A 20,513-nucleotide genomic window follows, 5' to 3' on the forward strand; every position below is an offset into this window, starting at 1 on the left:
ATCCACATTATTATTATTAACAGACAACATTGGTGTTAGTGCACTACTGTAATAAGATGTGCTTCAATCTAAATGAATACCAAACACTGAATGACACCTCTGCCTTAATAATAATGTAGATTTATAAAGCACATTTCTCAGCTGCAGAACAGACACAATATGCAAAAAAGCTGAAATATAAATTAAAAATAAAATGATAAAATAACGTTTATGTGCAATTGTAAGATATGTTCTCTGCATGTGTATTACCAAGCAGCCATTTAAGCTTAGCGAAATGGTGACTGACCTTGTTCGCATGGCTTTGATTAAACAGGGAGTTGAGCTTGCACATGTATGTTGCTCAAACAACATATGGCTCTTTTGGTATTATTATATTTGATATCAATAGCTATATCAGGTCATCGGTGATCAATTCATCCTTCAGTGTTGGGACGATATGTACATAGCTGGGACAATTTGACTCAGGCTGTGGGATGATATGGTCTTGGGGTGAAATGACCAGCCATTATCTTAAGATAAAAAAATATCATCATGTGAATATGCACTCTATACCTATTTCTATTGACAGGAGCACTGGCAGGACGCCTCTTCTGATGGAGTTGTTCTCCACGTGGTGTGGCTGGATCCCACAGACTTGTGTCTGCAATGAATTTGGCATCAATTTTTGGCTTGCTGCCAGCCTTTCCATGCATTGCTGTGGTTGCTGACATAGGTCGTCGCCCAGTCCGAGGGTTCTTTCGTGCCAGTTTTCCATAACACAGATTAGCATGTGGAAGACGTTGTAGATATGGTGATAATGGAACTCTGCAATGAATATGGTAAACTTCTTTAAGCAAAAATAAATGACGCAGTGAATAAATTATCTGGTAAAGAAAAAATGTCCATAGCCTAGAAGCCTCAGAATAATATTTGATTTTTGCAATTCTCACTAACATTAAGAAATAAAAGTAGAGCAAAATGTCCATTCTCATTTGAAAAAAAGACAAATATATATTTAAAGGATCTCATTTCATAAATGGAAGTCCTACAAAGAATAATAATTGTGGTCAAAGGTTCTCCATCAGATGTAAATACATACTCCTTTTCTTGTCGTGCTTCTGATTTTCGTCGCCTCAGCTCATCTAAGTACTGTGCCACGAGCAAATCTTCATAACTAACAAGGCCTGACTTGCTGCGATTGAAGTGTTGTCTTTTCTGCTTATCATCTTGCTGACCGGCGCGAATAGCAGACTTTGGTGGGCGTCTAAAATTGTAAACAGCAAAGCTAACGAAGAAAGAATCTCACCAGAAAATATAATTAAAATGTAAAGAAGTTAAAATAATATTAAAATCTTGCTTCTCTCTATTTAATATGTATGTATGCAGTAGGAATAAAACTATATGTCATGATCAAGACTGTGCTATATAGATCGAGTCTTCATAAATTCGGTATCAACATTTTACTTTTTTGCCATATCTGCTTACGTTGTTGATGTCAATGTTCAGATTTGTAATTTATATGTAAAAATACATATTAAATCTGATATTTGTTTTATTGTTAATGTGCCATTTTCATTTTACAGAATAACTTAAAACGAGCACCTGCTATATACGCACTGTTTCTTGCCGCCAATTTCTGTCACCTCTTCTAACGAAAAAAGAATGCATTAAGCTAAATTAAAGAATACTTCACATGTTAACAATATGTGTTAAATATGCATCTTCACATACTTTGCTCCTGCATCACCGCTTAGTTGAATATTGAACGTGGATGTTATAGCTTTGGTCTCGTCTGCCTCCATGTTCATTATTTAGGAGAATCACCTAGGAGATGACGTCATGAAGACTCGCACTTATGCAAATAGTAACAACAGACACTTATTTTAAAAAAACTTCTATTTATTTTAAAACCATTATTTACATTGCTTATTTTATTGACCCAAGATTGATCCAAATTAAATAAAAGAAAAGGGGTGTTCCTGTTCGGGATCAGTATGCTGATGCTAATGGCGGCCATTTGTAGATAGCCGTATCCACCTACTGTGCTGTCTAGGTCAGCGTATCACTGATTCTCGTAAATTTGCACGTACTAAAAAGGCAGCCCAGAACAGGTCTGTTAAACAGTTTTTTGTGCCGTTATTACTGCTAATGAGCATGTGAATATGTCGAATAATATAAAATTCCGGGATCTCGACTTGGCCAAAATTATTAATGGGGGTGGGTGGAGGCGATGAATGGCAATTGTCTCATTTATGCGATTAACAGAAATTATATATTTAAACTGTGAAGGAATCCGATAAGAGGAAATAAAAGGTATGATTAAATAAAATCCAAGACTTCAGGAATGATGGTCTTTTTGAATATTTCTTGCCAGCTAGCTGTTCAAATTGTCAAGAGGAGGCGTGTTCATTTCCGTCATCTTGATGTCTTTTTTGGAACTCAAGACATGTGTCTCTGTGCTCATTCTTTGGATTGTTCAGCGCAAAAAAAAAGTGATTTATTAGGATATTTATGGTAGAGTTTCTTTCAAGTTTGTGATGCACAAGTAGGTTTTAACCTGACTACTGTACGTTATAAATTTTAACTGATTGTAAGATAAGGTCCTAATATACAAAAGTCGGGTGTCGAAACCAGAGGAGGAGCGGGCACAAAAAAGTACTGTTTCATTATCTTATTTAATCTTGTTTGTCTAGAACTGTCAGTTTGATTTATTATCAGAAAAATATAAAAGTTCATCTAGATTTATGAAGTAATGGCTTAGGTTTATGAATGTGAATAATGTCCTGAGCCGCCTCCACCCCCCCTCCCGTAAGTAGCTTACATTATTCCAATCTTTATTTATAGTGTATTATTGTGACCACACATTCCTCTTCAGTTAGTTGTGTACCAGTTCCATAACTGAGATAATTTGTTTTTAATAAATAAGCCATTAGTGTATGACCATGGTTTGATTGTATGAAACTCCTGGTATATGGTGGTTCTCCCAAACCTAACAGTTGTGGCATTTATTAACATGAACCATATATTATTGCTTCATTTTTTTTCTAAGTTAATATTGATGGCAGAAGCTTTTGAAAATAAAATACTTTGCTATCCAGTATATATTTTCATTAGTTTAATGAGTTATATGTAAGAAGCACAGTGTGGCATAAAGCATAAGTATTTTGAGTATGACATGAAGTACATTGATACTCAATTTGCATCGGTGTAATTCATGAGGGACAACTAATCTATATTTAACACATTAAATTGATTACATTTGTCTAGATTGGCCTTAAATAAACTATTGGACTGGAAAGAAGGAGCAATCAAAGCAACAAAAAACATTTTATATCAACAGAATAGCTGTTACACCAAGCAAGCAAGATGCCAACGGTCAAAGGAGATGGGATGCGAGGACTTGCTGTCTTCATATCTGACATCAGAAATTGTAAACATGGTTTTGTTTTGTATTTTTGTTTAAAAAAAATTTTCTTGAGTTTAACCGCAGTACCTTAAGTACTCCTTCAGGTGATTAATCATAACGCAACTCTTAGCCCTCTAGCAAAGGTTTGCTACAGTATTTAATTCCTCAAGATGCTTTGTCGCATAAGCTTAGATCCTTTAACCCCGTGGTTCTCAAACGGTGGGGCGCGCCCCCCAGGGGGGCGCGATGTGCTTACAAGGGGGGCGCGAAGGTGGTCATTTTTTTAAAGTTTCTTATACCAGTATTAGTGAAATTAGCTTACATTTCTGGCTAAGGGGGGTGCTCGGACGTGCCATTGTTTGTCAGTGGGGGCGTCACAAGTAAAAGGTTGAGAACCGCTGCTTTAACCTTTCTTGGAATTGTTTCTCTTTCAGGCAAAAGCAGAGAAGCCGAAGTCAAACGAATCAATAAAGAACTAGCCAATATAAGGTCTAAGTTTAAAGGTCAGTAATACTCAAATATATTAGTTTTTAGTTTCTGATGGGAAGCAGGGGTTCAATCATGGTAGTTATTTTTTTGGGACTTACTTTTGTAAATGTAGAAGTATTTCCACATTGTATCATGGAGCCATTTTAACAGTAGCATACAGTACTCAGAATTTCTTGAGAAATATTTTTTCAATTAAGATGTTTTCTTCTTTAAAAAGTATATTTGTGTACTCGAGTGAAGGGCAACTCTGGTGACATGATGGTGGTGCAAGGAGAAAGGGCACTCATACATTTTAGAAAATTCGTGATTGTTTTTTTCAATTTGTTGCATTTTTTGGGAGGTATATTGCATGTGCTATTTTGCACTATCCACCTTCCCAGCCTGTTCTTATGTCCTGACTTCTGTGGCATATGTGGATGCACTTCATCTTTACTATTATTTGAAAGTAAATCAAGTATTTAGAAAACAGCGTTTAACAGGAATTCTTTATTATATCTTACCTCATTTGCAGAAACAGGCAATAAGTTTAAGATTAAGCATGGTTGAACATTGTGCAGGTGACAAAACTCTTGATGGTTACCAAAAAAAAAAATATGTCTGCAAGCTGCTTTTCATTTTCCTTCTGGGTCATGACATTGATTTTGGACATATGGAGGCCGTCAACCTGCTCAGCTCCAATAAGTACACAGAAAAACAGATTGTGAGTCATGTTGTTGTCATTATTTTGGCAGTAGCATTGCTTTTACAAGAGCAACTGGACATTTGTGATTAGAAGTTTCATACATGGAGCAACAGCAGTAAAAATTATCCATCCACTCAGGAGAATTTTGGTGATGGGGAAAGCATATTGAAACTGTTAACCATTTCACTACCAAGAAACTTATTACATAAGGGGCTCTGCCCTTCAAGGTCAAAAGATTTGTTAAGATTTTAATATGAGACATATTTCACAATATTGCATGTTTGTATGGTGAGATAGTCTAGTCTTGCAAGAAAATACGCAATCAGTAATGAGAGCGGAAATGCCTTATCCTGTAGAACTCTCTTCATAGGGTTACCTTTTCATTTCCGTGCTGGTTGGAGCAAGCTCAGAGCTGATGAAACTGGTAATCCAGTCTATCAAGAATGACCTAATGAGCCGTAACCCAGTCCACATCAACCTTGCACTTCACTGCATGGCTAACATTGGAAGCCGTGAAATGGCCGATGCCCTTGGGCAGGAGATCCCCAAGCTTCTTGTCTCAGGGTAAGTTTTTTATTTTTAGAAAAGGATGTATGCCTTTATGTTCATGTGTGAGTGTGTGTGTGTGTGCTATTGTTATAGGCACAGTTTGGGTTGACTAGGACTCAGTTTATCAAAATATTATGAAAGTGATGTAAAGAATGGATACCATTATTGAGTTCTGTTGTTGAACTTCTGTAGGGATACTATTGATGCTGTGAAGCAGAGTGCAGCCTTGACCTTGCTTCGATTACTGCGTGCCTCACCAGATGTGATTCCAATGGGAGAGTGGACTTCACGCATCATCCACCTACTTAATGATCAACACATGGTTGGCTTGCCTTTTTCTGAAGTTCATAGGCAATTTCTCTCACTCCCCCACACACACTTTTCTCTAAATTCACTTTTTGTCTTGCTTATGAATTATTACTGTACATTGTTATTCTTACATGATAAATGAAAAGTTTTTTCTATTGTGAAATACACTTCAGAATGTATTGAGCTGTGTCTTTTCAGGGAGTTGTGACCTCAGCTACCAGCCTGATTGAGGCTCTTGTCAAGAAAAACCCAGAGGAATACAAAGGCTGTGTATCTCTAGCCGTCTCCAGACTTAGTAGGGTATGCACATTCATGAATAAAACTTGATCATGGCCTTAGGCTGCTGCTTACATGCTTGTACATCAGAAATATTTGTAACTTGAAAAATAAAAGTTTGTTTGGTTATTCCTTGTTTTAAAATCAATTTTTGTTTTGCTTTGATTGTTGATTTCTTTACACATAACAGTAAATAGCAATTTTTTTCTTCCAGATTGTCACATCATCATACACAGATTTACAAGACTACACATACTACTTTGTGCCTGCTCCCTGGCTGTCTGTCAAACTTCTGCGTCTCTTGCAGAACTATCCTCCACCAGGTAACAAACATTGATTGCTTGGGGAGATTACACACACAAATATTGTGAGTGCATGTATCACCCCCTTGACATCTTCAAAATGGCTGTTTGGTGTTATCCTGTTTGTTTTGATCTTTGAGACATCTTTATTTAGAAGGTTTAACAAATATTTTTTTTATTTAATATGGCATTAAACACATTCTGTGTAGGAAAAGAAGTGCTAGCTGGATGATACCAATTATTATTGGTCTCAAATTATTCTCTTTCTTCCCATGTACAGTTACATGGCGTGACATTGCTGGTCCAAACATTAATTCTATCTCTTACTGCTGTAGTAGTAATTTCTTATTCTTATTTTTAAATGTGCAGAGGACCCAAGTGTTCGCACACGCCTCACAGAATGTTTGGAGACAATTCTGAACAAAGCACAGGAACCTCCGAAATCCAAAAAAGTTCAGCACTCCAATGCCAAGAATGCTGTTCTCTTTGAAGCCATTAATCTTATCATCCACATGGATTCTGATCCTAATCTTTTGGTTCGTGCTTGTAACCAGCTGGGACAGTTTCTTCAGCACAAGGAGACCAATTTGAGGTAAAAAGTAAACTAGTTTCTGTACCTGGTGCTTACTTTGGTAAATCATGACCTGCTTACATTTGTAAACTTAATTTCTCTGGCTAGAGCAGATCTTATCCCTCTAAAGATGGATTAACACTTTGCAAGGAGACATAGCTGCACAAATGATTTTTGAAAGTCATTATTATTATTATTGTTACTGCTGTTGTCTACTGTTTGTGAAGAAAATTCGGAACATGATTTTTCAGGTATTTAGCGCTGGAGAGCATGTGTCTGCTTGCTACATCAGAGTTCTCACATGAAGCTGTCAAGAAACATCAAGATACAGTCATCACAGCACTCAAGGTTTGCATCATAAATTTTAGGTTACCCCATTCTGCCATATGTAGCAATGATAATAAGTGTGCAATTTATATAGCACAAAATTGTGCTGATATAGAAGATTGCAATAAGCATTTGACACAAAATCTAAGTTAATATGTACATGTAGTTATCTTAATCGATCTGGTCATAAGTCGGCCACATTAAATTACAGTAAGTATATTATGCTGGGTAATCATATTGTGATCATCATTAAGTCATATAGTATTTTAGAAATATTTCTTTGTTCATTATTGAATTGTATTGGCTCATTATTTTTAGTTATCAGATTTGTCCTATTTTATCGCCATTTTCTGTTCATTAATGTTATAGTCACTTAGTAGTGTACTGTTATTACTTTTCTACAAGTTTGTATGTTCAACCTTTTTTAAGTCAGTTTTGTAATTTTATCTTTCTATAGACATTGTTGTATTTTTATGGTAATGGTTTCTTAAAAAATTTTATACCATTTTTAACATATCTCTTCACATCGTACAGGCTCTTATTTTTACTTTTGTCAGGTATAAGACATACCATTTGATGTATATCTTTACACATTGTGTCATTTTTTTTATTTTTACATTTGTGTGGTTCAAGTCAAACACTGAATGCTACAGTACAATTAGATTATGTGCAAAACATATAAAAATATAAAATACACGAGTGAAAAATAGAAAATATTTTAGTTTAAAACATATGAAAATGCTTATTTAAAACATAGCAAAATATAAGCATTATTGACTGCTGGCATCACTGTTGCTTGACTGTGGGTCGTCTACATTGTCATCAGCTGGGGGAGCGCTCGGGGTGGCAGGAATTGCTTTATTCATGAGCTTTGTCTGAATTTTTTCATCATACATCTTATGATATGGATGAAAAGTGTTCTGTGCCATCCGTTCAATCCTTACAAAGCATTCAATGTTTGGGTCCATTTCTTCAAAATGTGCAAAGAGTTTATTCAGAAGAGATAAACCTTTGCGATTTAACATCTAGCAGCAGAGTAAGCCTGTTCTTGAATACATTAAATTCTGGCATGCTTTTGGCTTCTTTGTGGATGTATGTGCCTGCTGGCATTTGCCTCCAAAATAATCCAGTTTCATCCACATTAAAAATCTGCTCTACGAGATAACCCTCTTCTGTAATTATTTCATCTAGGTTATCAATAAACTTATGAGCTCCTTCCTCATCTGAACTTGCTGCTTCTCCAGTCACTCGAACAAGACGCAGTTGGAATCCATTTTTTAAACCTCTTGAACTTTCCAGAACTTCCTAAAAATTTCTGACTAATCTTCTCTGGCACATTCCTTTAAAGTCTGTAACAGACTACTAGCCTTTGTCTGCATGGTAAAACTGCTTAATGGTGTCTGTTTCTGAATTGGATCTTCCATCCACATGTGCAATGTTTTTTATTTCTTGGATGGGCCCGGTTTGTTATAATAACTGTTGATCGCATGGGTTTAGAATTCTTTCTTTGTCTTTCAAAATTGTTGACACAGTAGAGTGAGATAACTTCATATCAAATGCGATCACTTTCTTTCCTCCTTCAAACTGTTTTATCACCATCATTTTTGTGTATAGATCAATGGCCTTTCTTTCCTTCTTGGCAGGCTTAAAAGCAGACAAAGATAATTTCCTCCTTGTAGACATCTTGGGGGTGTTTTGAAGAAAAATTTACAAGAGACAAATGAACAAAGAGGAAGTGTGCTGTACTGGGCTACTGCTCATCTTGCTCACTAAGCAGTGCAGGCTTTGTGGCACAGGAGTGGTGAGGACTCGGAAACTATCGTATGACCACCTAGGAAACTCTCTCACTGTCACTTTGCATCCTTGTCAGTCATGGCCAGGCATATCAATCACAGTTGTGGTCATAAAGTCAGTCATAAGGTTGCATAGGTCATAAGTCGAAGACTACCTGTACTACATAAAGGAATAGAAAGATGGACAACAATGAGGATGAAGGATAAAAGACAAAGGTAACAGTAACAGTGAAGAGCTATAAAAGGAGACATAGAGGTAACAGTAACAATGAAGAGTTATTTTATAAAAATTTTAATCAGCAAAGGTATATCTGAAGGATATGCTTTTCGTATGGATGAAAGGGAAGAGAAGTAAGGAAAAATAGATAAAAATATATAACTCAGAATTTTTGTGTAAAAAATAAAATTAGTTCAGTGTATAATTATAATAGTTAACTTTATTACCTTGAAATTTAGTATAACTTATATAGGGATCTAAAAGTGAAAAATTAAACAATTTTGCCTTTTACCACCCCTTTCCTGCATGAGATTTACTCAGGTATCTATAAAAATCTGTCTCTTCATCTCAATAGATCAACATACTTAGAACCCAGTTCCCAGAATACACTCTGAATGTGTATTTCATGTATCCATTTAGAAGATATCATCAGAATTAATTGTACAGCATTGTTCATGTCACCACTGAGACTCATGCTTTTAAAAAAATTTTTATCAATAAAAAAAATATTTACTAAATCCTGTACAGTATTTAGATGGCATTGAAAAGCACAGTGATGTGGGGCTAAAGGCATTGACACCAAGCAAAGATAATGCTGCATGTAAGATCAGTGAATATTTCACAACTTACACTCAGATTGGCTTATGATATACAGACAGAGCGAGATGTGAGTGTACGACAGCGGGCTGTGGACTTGCTGTATGCCATGTGTGACCGCAGTAATGCTGAGGAGATTGTTGGAGAAATGCTGGAGTATCTTGAAACAGCTGACTACTCAATTCGTGAGGAGATGGTAAGACTACAACTTTTATTGATTTAATATTTTTCACAAGTAGTATTGAAGTTTCTTAGGTGTTGGGCAGAAGGTCAGGACTTCCTCTGTCCGCCTTGCAGCAAGTACCTAATATTAAAAGATGGTGGCATGAAAGGATTGGGCAGTGCCTTCCACATGCCATGGCCTGGGCATAGTCAGCCACTTACACTGGACTTGCAGCCACAAGACCATGGAACTTTACCTTTTTCTTACACATGAAATGGAGAGGATTCTTCTAAATGCTATACTGTTTTTCAAAGAACTATTTTTGTAAACTGCACTTATTCAAATGTACAGAATGTGTATTTTGAAGGGAAAGGGAGAGAGTAGGAAAGTCTGATGCCTTTAGATATAGGTATTGGATTTTCAAGCTTTTAAAAGAAAGATTTGTGGAATAATAATGAAATTTGTTTTGAAAATGTATGGGAAGTAAGATATAAAAAAAATTGGCTATTTTAATGGATGATTAATGCTTTTACAACAATTTTATGTTTCTTGTATCTGCAGGTACTAAAAGTAGCCATACTGGCTGAGAAGTATGCTGTAGACTACACATGGTATGTGGATGTAATTCTGAACTTAATCAGGATTGCTGGAGACTATGTTAGTGAAGAGGTGAGTTCAAAGATCTCCCCATTAATGATCAGTGTTACCACATTAAACATTTAACACTTTCTGTACACTTGCTAATGGCTTTTTAATGATTAGAGTCATTGCAAAGAATTAGGTGAATGTATGTTGCCAAAAATTTTTTATCACTAATAAAATATTTAGTTTTCTATTTATGATGCTATATATTCCAACTGTGGTTTGCCCAGGTTTGGTACAGAGTGATACAGATTGTGATAAATCGTGATGATGTGCAAGGTTATGCTGCTAAGACTGTTTTTGAGGTGAGCAGTTTTGTTTCAGTGCTGAGAGGAGGGGTGAAATAACAAATATGATTTACTCTTGTATAGTATAGCACCATTTTTATATAAAAGTTCAAATGGTCCATTTGGGATATGGGTGATCTAAAATATTAGGTGACTTGTTCTATGATATTTTTTTTTAATTGATTGAAGAGTAATAGAAATACACAAAGGTCTAGATAAGTTGCAAGAAACTAAACTTTTCAGGCTCTGCAAGCACCTGCTTGCCATGAAAACATGGTCAAGGTTGGGGGTTACATCTTGGGAGAGTTTGGCAACCTCATTGCTGGAGATCCTCGCTCAAGGTCAGTGGTTTCAGGTGGTTGGCTTTTTTCATTTTTATTGGAGTGGTGTCCCTTCACTTTACAGGCTTCAGAGAGGCAGCTCTCTGCATTTTATATATTTCTGCCTTATTTATTTGTTATTTTGGTGACCATTGTATGGGCAAGTGCTTTCTATTTTCGTCGTCACTGTGGGAAGTGTCACTTGAAAAATGAAGTCTTTCTAATTTTATGTCGCCTACTGGTCTCTTAATACAGTTTCTCTCTGTCTTGTGACTACATGGATCCCAGCTGTATCTTTAATTATTTTGTTTACAGGGCTGGCTGCCTTGCTGTGATATAGCCTTAGAGTGCTGGCTTGGTGTAAAACACCATTGACCCCTCCCCATTGATTATTTGATCTACGCTAGGCCTGAATATCGATTGACCTGTGTTTACCACCAATGAAACATTGACTTTCCATCCTTTTGATCTGAACTGCAACAAATCACAATCTCTAAAGATGTACTCCACCAGAGCAAAGATGACATGACACACTCAGTTCTTGTTACCTGATTCCTGTTTGCATTTTCTTTATTTGTCTTTTATTAATCATCAGTACTGTTGTTAATTCTTCCATTCCTTCATTTGTTGTCTCATTCTCATCTCAAGCACTAAGAGCACGCTCCTTATAAGCATAAGCATGTGCTGTACAAATCACACATTTTTTTATATTATTATTATTAAAACTAGGAACAAAAACTGAAATGCTTGAAGATTATTTTAATGATTCTCATTGACATCTTTTTAGGTAAATGTTTATTTACATGTGTATCTGGATACCCACATTCACGCATAGCCACATACCTGCATATGGTTCCAGCTCTCCCATCGGCTAAAGCCTTTATGGTGTAAACATTTTTATATACAATCCTGACCTGTGATGGAGACCGCTTTCTGTAGATAATGACATTTGTCATATTTTATCTTTTGAACGCTTTCACCCAAATTTGAGGAAATAGAATCTTACAGTGAGCTTTACCCAAGTATTAGAAAACATTTAGCACACCACTAGTCCTTTCAATATCAATAGGGTTTTTTTTGTGTGACTTAAGTGTATACCCATGAAGTGTCTTGCAATGTTCTTGCAGCCCAACAGTGCAGTTCCAGTTGCTGCACTCTAAATATCACCTGTGCAGCCCCAACACCCGAGGGCTTCTTCTGTCAACTTACATTAAATTCATTAATCTTTTCCCTGAGATCAAGCACAACATCCAAGAGGTAAGCACTAGCAGACAGTAGTGCTGATTATAACTGCACAGCATTTTTATATGGATTACTATACAATACTTTGGCAGAGGAGCACCATTAAATATAATGTCTAATTTTTTTACTAAGGTTTTTCACAATTTTTATAAATGGCACTTGTTTGGGTGATTTAGAGAATTTTTTTTAGAGTAGTTATTTTTATATTTTGATCTTTTTAAAAATGAACGCGATTATTACTCTTTATTGGATGTGCGCAGCTTCTACAAAAGCAGTGCCTCGTGCATGGGTCAGTATTGCTGGTTGCACTAAAGTGAATCCAGAGTTAAAGTGAATGAATTTGGTAAATTACGCATAAAAAATTCTGTATTGCAGTTTCTTTCTTAACCTTACCAGATAACCATCTATTAGGTACTTAAGTGCTCTTTAACCAACCAGAATTACTGCTCATCTGTGGCTATTAGTGGCCCTGGCCTCCAGAAATTCAGCTATACCCAGGTGCATCCACACTAGACTACAATGCTGTTTAAAAAAAAAACAGTCCAGGGCCACGCTACCTGCACACTTTGCTGACTTCATACCCTATTCTCTGGAGAAGGGGCAGGTCTTTTTCCTGTTAGCATGCCTCATATGTCGTTGTTGGTTGTTCTACTCGGATATCTTTGACCTGAAGGCCTCTGCTGTTGTGAGCTGTCCTCATTGTTTTGGTAAAAAGATCCACCCTGCAAAATTATAAGTAGTCATATTGCTCACAGATTGTTTGCCCACCGCATGCAGGTGCTGAGGAGTGATAACAACCTACGTAACCCTGATGTAGAGTTGCAGCAACGAGCCATTGAATATCTACAACTCAGCACTGTGGCTTCTGCTGATGTACTGGTAGGTTTGTGAGTGTTTTGTGAAGGGAGCATTTGAAAGGGGTTTTTTGGAGGGGTAGAAGGTGCATATAGGTCTTTTGACAGTATAATGATTCACTTAACTTTCAGTTTTCTTTGAGTGCACTTTTTTTTTTAATTGACAATGCTTCTGCCTTTATTTCTTGCCTTTAAAATATATTTTTTCTGTTACATATATCATTCTATCACATTAATTTTCTGCTTTTAAATTTGCTTTTAGGCAACAGTTCTTGAAGAAATGCCACCCTTCCCAGAACGTGAATCTTCTATTTTAGCCAAATTGAAGAAAAAGAAGCCTACAGTAGCAGACCCCACAGAAAACAAAGATCACAAGATGCCTGCACCCCAAGTTTCAGGTGGCAATGATGGACCGGCACTGCAGGTGTGCCATTAATACAGCATTGCAAGAATACCATTACCATTAGAGACTAGCGAGTCATGTAGTGTACCTGCATCAAGCCACTCTGGCTCCCTGCCGTTAGCTTCTCTCAAAGCTCCAAGTTCAGTGTTTCCTTAACCAAGGCACTCTACTAAAGTCATATATTATTGTCACTTTACATAGCTCAGTGTGTGTAGTTTTGAAGCTGTAAAAATTACTCTAAGAACAGAGGTTTGTTAGTAGTTTTTCTGGGAACTTTAATGACATTTCTTCATAGCTTTGTTTGTACTTGTCAGATGCCTATAACACCACCTGCAGGTGGATCTGCAGATCTGCTAGGCCTAGAGGCACAGCCATCAGCACCAGCAGCAGCAAGTGCCTCATCTGCTGCTTTTCTGGTGGACGTGTTTGGAGATTCTGCCCAGCCTACAAGCAATGGACTTGACCCTTTAGGGCTAACACCTGGTGCAGAGGAGAATGTCAAGAAGTCAGTATTTATTACTCTGAGAGAAAGTTAAAAGCAAGAGCAAGTTGAAGCACGAAGTTCAAAGCAAAACAGTAAAGAAAAGAAAAGGTCTTCTATATAGCAGGCATAAAATTTCAGAGAAAAAGAACCTCTTCCTTCCTTTTTTAACTCTTTCAAAAAGATGTTGAAGAAGAGAAACCAGTCAAAATGACATTCAGGAATAGAAATTAATAGCCTAATGGCTAGAGTAACGGAATGTGAAACAGAAGGCAAGCAAACTAGCCTGTTTGATATCCATGTGACAGTGTGCACCTCTTCCAGTCCACTCATCTGTGGAATAGGTATCTGACTTCATAGAGGGTTGAGGAAGGCAAGGCAGGAAGGGGAAGGAGATGGTCACCACCCTCACTAAAGATGGTTCTGAGATAAGTGAGGGCTATGATACCTCACTGTCCTATAACATCTCCATCTTCCATAACACCTCACTATCCTATAACAGCTGTGCCTTGCTCTCCTGTAGCTCACACAAATACCCCTTTTTTGCAGTAGTGGAACTTGCAGTGTTTCTTCTTTGGAAAGAATGTTGCTGATTATAAAGATTGTTTCAGTTAATGTTGATGCTACAACAAAAAAATGTAGATATCATATCTCTTGCAAGATGACATTACTAGAAAAGTGAGGCACTATGGTTGTGCTGTCTGCTATATATTGAGCAAAATATGCCAAGGTTTATGTGCTGGTTTCATTTGATCTTGCACGCTCCTCTTATTCTGTAAACTATTTCTTTGACCCTGGGGTTGCAGGCATGTGGGGGTATTCTGTGCGCTGGTTTTATGTATGATATATTTAGGATTGATTACTGCAACTCCTTGCTTGTTGGCTGTCCTGCATACCTTCTTTACAAACTCCAGAAAGCTCAGAACTCTGCTTACATCTGGTGCTTAGAGCTAGAAAACAGGACCACGCCCCCCTTCTGCTTCGTTTTCTACACTGGCTTCCCATCCGCTCTTGCATCCATTTCAAACTGTCCTTGCTGTGTTTAATTTCTTTGCTGGTTCCTGCCCTGATTATTTCTCTGAACTTTTGTTCCCTTGCGTCCCAGCTAGACAACTTCACTTCTTATCTGATGATCGTCTCCTTACTCTTCCTATCACCAGAACAGCATATGGCCACAGGCTTTTTAGTTATTGTGCAGTTGAATGTGCACTGAAAACGCACCTCTCCCGTAAATGTTACTTCTAACACCTTTTTCTACAATACTAGTCCTTTCCCTACTTGTCTTCCTTTTGTAACATCATATCTCAGTTCTTGTTATTTGGTTCCTATTTGTCTTTTCTATACTTATTTTTATTCATCATTCGTACTGTTGTTTATTCTTTCTTAGTTCATGTATTATTCTTTTGCTTTCCTGTCCCTCGTATGCTGTCCATGTCTTGTTCTTAGGCACTAAGAGCATGCTTTTTAGTGTGAGTATGCGCTTTACAAATTTTGCATTTATTATTATTATTCTCAGGTTCGTGTGTAAAAACAACGGGGTGCTCTATGAAAATGACCTGGTCCAGATTGGAGTTAAATCTGAATACCGCCAAAACCTTGCTCGCATTGGTGTTTTCTATGGCAACAAGACTTCACTGCAGTTCACCAACTTTACAGCAAACATTTCTACACCGGGGTCTCTTTCTTCTCATATCCTTTTTGCAGAACAATTTTTTTCTTTTAAATTGAACAGCAACCTTTTTTTATTAAAAACTTTTAATTTTGAGTTTCAAGCTTAGGAAGTAAAAATTGTAGTCATTCCTTGACTATTGATACAGCTGTCTGTGCAGCCTAAACCTGTCGAAACTGTTGTTGATGGCGGAGCTCAAGTACAACAGTTGTTCAACATTGAATGTGTTGCTGACTTTACTGATACTCCCTTGCTGAATATGAGCTTTGTGTGAGACCTTTTTTTCTCATTTTTGTAGCTTTAAACATTCTGATGTTAGTTGCAGTTTGATGATTTGGGCTTGAATCCCAACATCAAAACTAGATTCTCCAGATGTGCAAGCCTTGTTAATAAAGCAAGCCTGGACTAATTGTCTCTTGATGTTGGGGAGGAGGTAGGGGATTATCCCTCCTCCTTAACTTACTCTACATATAATTCTGTACCTATAACCCTTTATTGATGATGAAACTGCAGTTGGTTTTAGTTCCTGTTACCAGTTATCATTGAACTGCATATATTAATACATTTTATAGCAATGTTTAATGTTAGTCCTATATTTTTTCTCTTTTTTTTTTTCTTTACAGGCATAGTGGAGTTTCTTCTCGCATTTGTTTGAAACTGCCTGTCTTTGTCAACAAGTTTATTGAGCCAGCTGAGATGAATGCAGAAGCTTTTTTCCAGAGGTGGAAAGCATTAAGCTCGTGAGTGTTACATCATGCCTAAAGAATTCACTGTGATTTGTCCGGTAGATGGGTAAAGGGCAAAGATTGCTGTCATCTTTGTTAGTGATAAAAATATAAACTAATGTCAAAAATACTTTGGACTGTTTTTCAGACCAGGACAAGAATGCCAGAAAATTTTCAAGGCTTGTTTTCCTCAAGATACTGAGCAGTCAAAACAGAAGGTGTGTTTGTGTGTGTCACACCTGTGCGTTCACATTATTCCTTTATTAGGAGAAATATTTCTTCTGAATGTAGCATTTTATTTTGTCATTTAAAAAAAATGACAACCTGTTGCTTTCTATCAGGATACAAAACATTACTTAAACTTACTGTTCACAAATACTTCTTTATTTTCAGGGGGTTTTAACTTGGGAATTCTGAGATATTATCAGGTTCTAATTAACGTTTCCTTGAACAGTACCTTCCCTCAAGGAAAAGATATAGTTTGGATTTTCCCCTTGTTTTTATGTGTCAGTAATTAGTAATGTACAAAGGCATTACTTCATTTGCAGCTGTTGGGTTTTGGTGTCAGCATTTTGGAAGGCATTGACCCTAATCCAGACAACTTTGTGTCATGTGGCATTTTACATACACGTAATCAACAGATTGGCTGCTTAGTGCGACTAGAACCTAACAGGCAAGCCGAGGTGAGTGTGCCAACTATGTTCCACTTTGCATTTAATTCACGTAAAACATTCTAGTAAAATTCTTATGCTTTCCTTACCTGTAGTTGAGACTTAGAGAAATTCTGATATAAGGGCACTCTCCTTGTAAACCCCTTCTGCCTAAAATGTCAATGTGACAGGTAACAGTATGAAAAAAGATTTTGTAGAATCTTGCTTTTGTGTTGATATGGTAGGACGTACAAAAGGAGCTAATCCATAGACGGTCATGCTTCAGTTTCAGTTTGTCTTTTACCATCCACCATTTTTTCTACTTTGTTTTTTTATCAAACTTTTGCAGATGTATCGGTTAACAGTGCGTTCAACCAAGGACTCAGTGGCTCAGACAGTATGCTCATTGTTGGAAAGCCAGTTTTGAGGCAGCGTCAAAGACCATGAAACACCTGTTGTCCAGAACAAATGGCAGAGAAGATTGTGGCCAAATGACTAAATGTAAAGAATGTGTAGATGAGGCATGGTATGTCAGTGATCAAGCCAAGCCTGCTTTCAGAAGGGGTGATGGATGCCAGAAGGGGGAATTTATCATGGTGGTAATATAGTATGCTATTTGGTTGTGTTGTTTATAAGGATTTAAAGTTGGGGGCTAGTGGATCCCTGCTGAACAGGCAGGGAATATCACGTCCACAAGAGCTCTCAGTCACTCATGTTCTTAGCAGACCCAGTGTAGTTAGCACCAAGTTCTGTCATTACGTGGGTTAGTACTTGATTAAATGTTGCATTGCTTTTGGCAAAGTTTTGGAGTTCATACTCATTTCTTCTTTGCTCAGCATCAAGATTTGTCACTAACAATGTCCTGGAAAATTAGAGTTTTGACAAAAACTTTTGAGCAAAGTGACATTCGATTGTTGGCAGAAGGTGAAAATATTTGTGAATAAAGCATTCCTAATGTAGTATCTGTTGTGAGCAGGCTTCTTTCACTTAGTCATTGATGTATGCTGCAGAAAGAAGAATTTCCCAACAGCTTGTATATGTACTAGGTATTTGTTTCACTTGAACATGAACATACTTGCATGCACACAAACACATGCACACATCCTGACACTGGAAGAGCAAAGTTGTCATTTGTGGGGTTGGAAACCTGTGTATCATACTCAGCTTAATTGTCCAACAGTATTTTAATTATGTCACTCCAAATTTCTTTTGCTTTAATTACACCTCTGTATTCATGTAACTGAAAACGTCGAGTTGCTGGTTATGCATTTGTGCAGTATGTGGATATGCCTCTTTGTATGTGTGTATACAAATGTATAAATTAAAAAAGTACATAGGGCATGCACACACACACACACATGCACACTTTACTGCAGACAAGTAGAATTCATGTGTTATTGATAATGACACTCTAATAGCACAAAAAGCTCTGTATTTGTATGCATGTAGAGTAACTGATTTAGTTGTACTTCTACAAAGGGCTTAACACATTGTCTTAAGCATATAGACAATTAGGATTGTTTTTTCATCATGTGTCACAGCTGTCGTGAATTCTTGAATTTTCCATTTTATCCATGCCAGAAAATTTTGATAAAAGAACAAACTAAGGTGGTTGTTGGCTGTTGTCATCCTGTTGGTACAGAACTGTGCCCTTCCTTTTTTTTTTTTTTTTTAAAGGCAGGGAGAAGTACATTTTATTGCATATATTTGCTGCAGCCTTTTGATGACTGCTGTTGTGTCAGACTGAGTCTGCAAAAGTCAATGGACAATTAAACTGCATTTACATTAAAATATTGTCCTCATTTGTGCCAGATGGAATTTATGGACAAACACAAGACATGTCTATTACAGCGATTTGATTAGGCATCACCCTATTATCTGACATTCACTGTCTTGAAACTTTTTTTGCAGTAGCTTGAAGATTTTTGTTATTCTTAGAGCCTAGTCATTCACTTCAAAATTATCTGGTCGAATTTTGATAGGAACTGGTTGATTTGGGGTCTCTGTGGAAGCAGAAAGTTTTGTGCATCTTGCATAGTCTGAGTAAAATTTTGATCCTCTTCATATCCAAATTACACAACACCAATTTTAATGATCTAAATATCTTGTTAATAGTATCCTATGGCATACATGGTAGATGTGTATTAGCTGAGATCATGAGAAGTTGACAGTAGCTAAATAATTGTGAAGCATGTGTCAAAATGATTGGGTTTAGTGTGAACTCGCCATTTTTCAGTTGCAAGCCAAAATCTGCTCATTTCTGTAATTAGCATTGGTGCCTTTTTTCCATATGAACATCAGAGGAACAGCTAGATGTGTATCAGATATTACATTCCATTTTTTTATGACAGGGATTGTACAGTCTTTAGTTTTCTGTAAATATCCCCTTTTCTTCCCTTCTTCATGGACATTTCACTGGATCATTCATATTGCACATGACATCTTTGGGAATGTCCTGAAATCTCTAGAAGTCAGTTTTGCTCTCTGTAGGTCTTCTGTAGAGACCTGGCAGACGTTTTTTTAAGAAGTGGTTGGTACGCATTTTACCAGTCAAAACAAATACCAGCAACCTACCTGAAGAATTTTTGGCAACTCATATTTCCTGATCATTAACTTTGTGGGTATGCCTTTTGATTGAATGCATTTGATTTGTTGAATTTAAAACTATTATGTCAATGTGTGTGCATGCATTCATGCACGCACATGTGCACTATTAAAAAGTGTAATGGTGGTAATTTTCCGGGAACATTCAAGGTGCAAGGCAGTGCTTATTATTACATGATCTGTACTACTGCTGTCTTTGTTCAAGCACGGTTTCACTACATGATGCACTTATTTGTGAATGTTTTGTGCTTACATGCAATATTTTTTTATCTCAGAGTTTTAGCATTTGGGTTTCATCTTGGTTGAAGAGTAGGAATAAATGCTCTGTAAGGACAGGAGCAGATTTCAGCCCTTCTCACTTTTTTGGGGGGTGGGGGGAGGTCACAAGATTATTATCTTACTTTCCCCAGTGGCATTTCTTACAGCTCAAAGGCAACAGCATTTGCACAGCTTGCATCATCAACATGTCACAAAGCCAGTAAATCTTGTACGAGAACACAATGTTAAATGCATAATGTGATAGTGCCTTTAGTCACCTGCACCTTTTTCAATTCTTGCACTGCTGTGTGGCATTAGAGCATTTGAACCTCATCTAGGGAAACCCTATACTTGCTCCTTCCCTTGCACGTCTTTGTGGACTAGATGATTGCAGCTCGAAAGTAGTCATTGTCATGTTTACATCATCTAAAATGTGTTTTCAGCCAAGGTTAGATGGTGTTTTGTGGAGTTAAGTGTGCTTGCTTTGGACACTAATCATTAAACTAGAGGAGGTGGCATGTATAATAAGACCACTGATTCCAGACAATCCCCCTCCCTATCCTACTCCCCACTCTTTAAATAATTTAACTATCCACATTTGTGTTTTTATACTCTGCTCAATCAGTCAAGTATAAGATGGGCAGGGGACCAGAAAAATAAAGTGAGAAAAACTCTTTTTGGTCTCTTTATCGTATGCAGCAGACTGTCAATTGTGTAA

At 37.0% G+C, this 20,513-nt stretch overlaps 1 protein-coding gene across 2 annotated transcripts; it reads left to right on the plus strand.

Annotated features, from left to right (window-relative positions):
* Positions 1–1,964: 1,964 nt before the first annotated feature.
* LOC112558830 (AP-2 complex subunit alpha-2-like) lies at positions 1,965–20,469 on the plus strand. Of its 2 annotated transcripts, none has more exons than XM_025229520.1 (24): positions 1,965–2,090; positions 3,320–3,409; positions 3,820–3,888; positions 4,432–4,574; positions 4,927–5,120; positions 5,298–5,427; positions 5,613–5,714; positions 5,905–6,013; positions 6,362–6,584; positions 6,815–6,911; positions 9,556–9,693; positions 10,222–10,329; positions 10,533–10,607; positions 10,833–10,930; positions 12,037–12,166; positions 12,929–13,030; positions 13,268–13,429; positions 13,723–13,913; positions 15,406–15,578; positions 15,705–15,828; positions 16,182–16,298; positions 16,432–16,501; positions 16,832–16,966; positions 17,283–20,469. In XM_025229520.1, exons 2-24 carry the CDS (start codon positions 3,346–3,348, stop codon positions 17,358–17,360), a joined length of 2,832 nt encoding a protein of 943 aa, XP_025085305.1. In that variant the 5' UTR covers positions 1,965–2,090; positions 3,320–3,345; the 3' UTR covers positions 17,361–20,469. The 2 variants fall into 2 exon arrangements, with proteins under 2 accessions (XP_025085305.1, XP_025085304.1); XM_025229519.1 differs by having other exon boundaries at positions 1,971–2,090; positions 3,247–3,409.
* Positions 20,470–20,513: the final 44 nt, after the last annotated feature.

Source organism: Pomacea canaliculata, linkage group LG3 (assembly GCF_003073045.1).
Source record: "Pomacea canaliculata isolate SZHN2017 linkage group LG3, ASM307304v1, whole genome shotgun sequence".
In the NCBI taxonomy this organism is placed as follows: domain Eukaryota; kingdom Metazoa; phylum Mollusca; class Gastropoda; order Architaenioglossa; family Ampullariidae; genus Pomacea; species Pomacea canaliculata.

Bases quoted from the DNA above. Each gene is read 5' to 3' on its own strand.
- LOC112558830 (XM_025229520.1), top strand. From the start codon at position 3,346: ATGCCAACGGTCAAAGGAGATGGGATGCGAGGACTTGCTGTCTTCATA. The intron at 10,330-10,532 runs GTGAGTTCAAAG...TGGTTTGCCCAG, and splicing joins GAGACTATGTTAGTGAAGAG to GTTTGGTACAGAGTGATACA. The intron at 13,430-13,722 runs GTGTGCCATTAA...TGTACTTGTCAG, and splicing joins ATGATGGACCGGCACTGCAG to ATGCCTATAACACCACCTGC.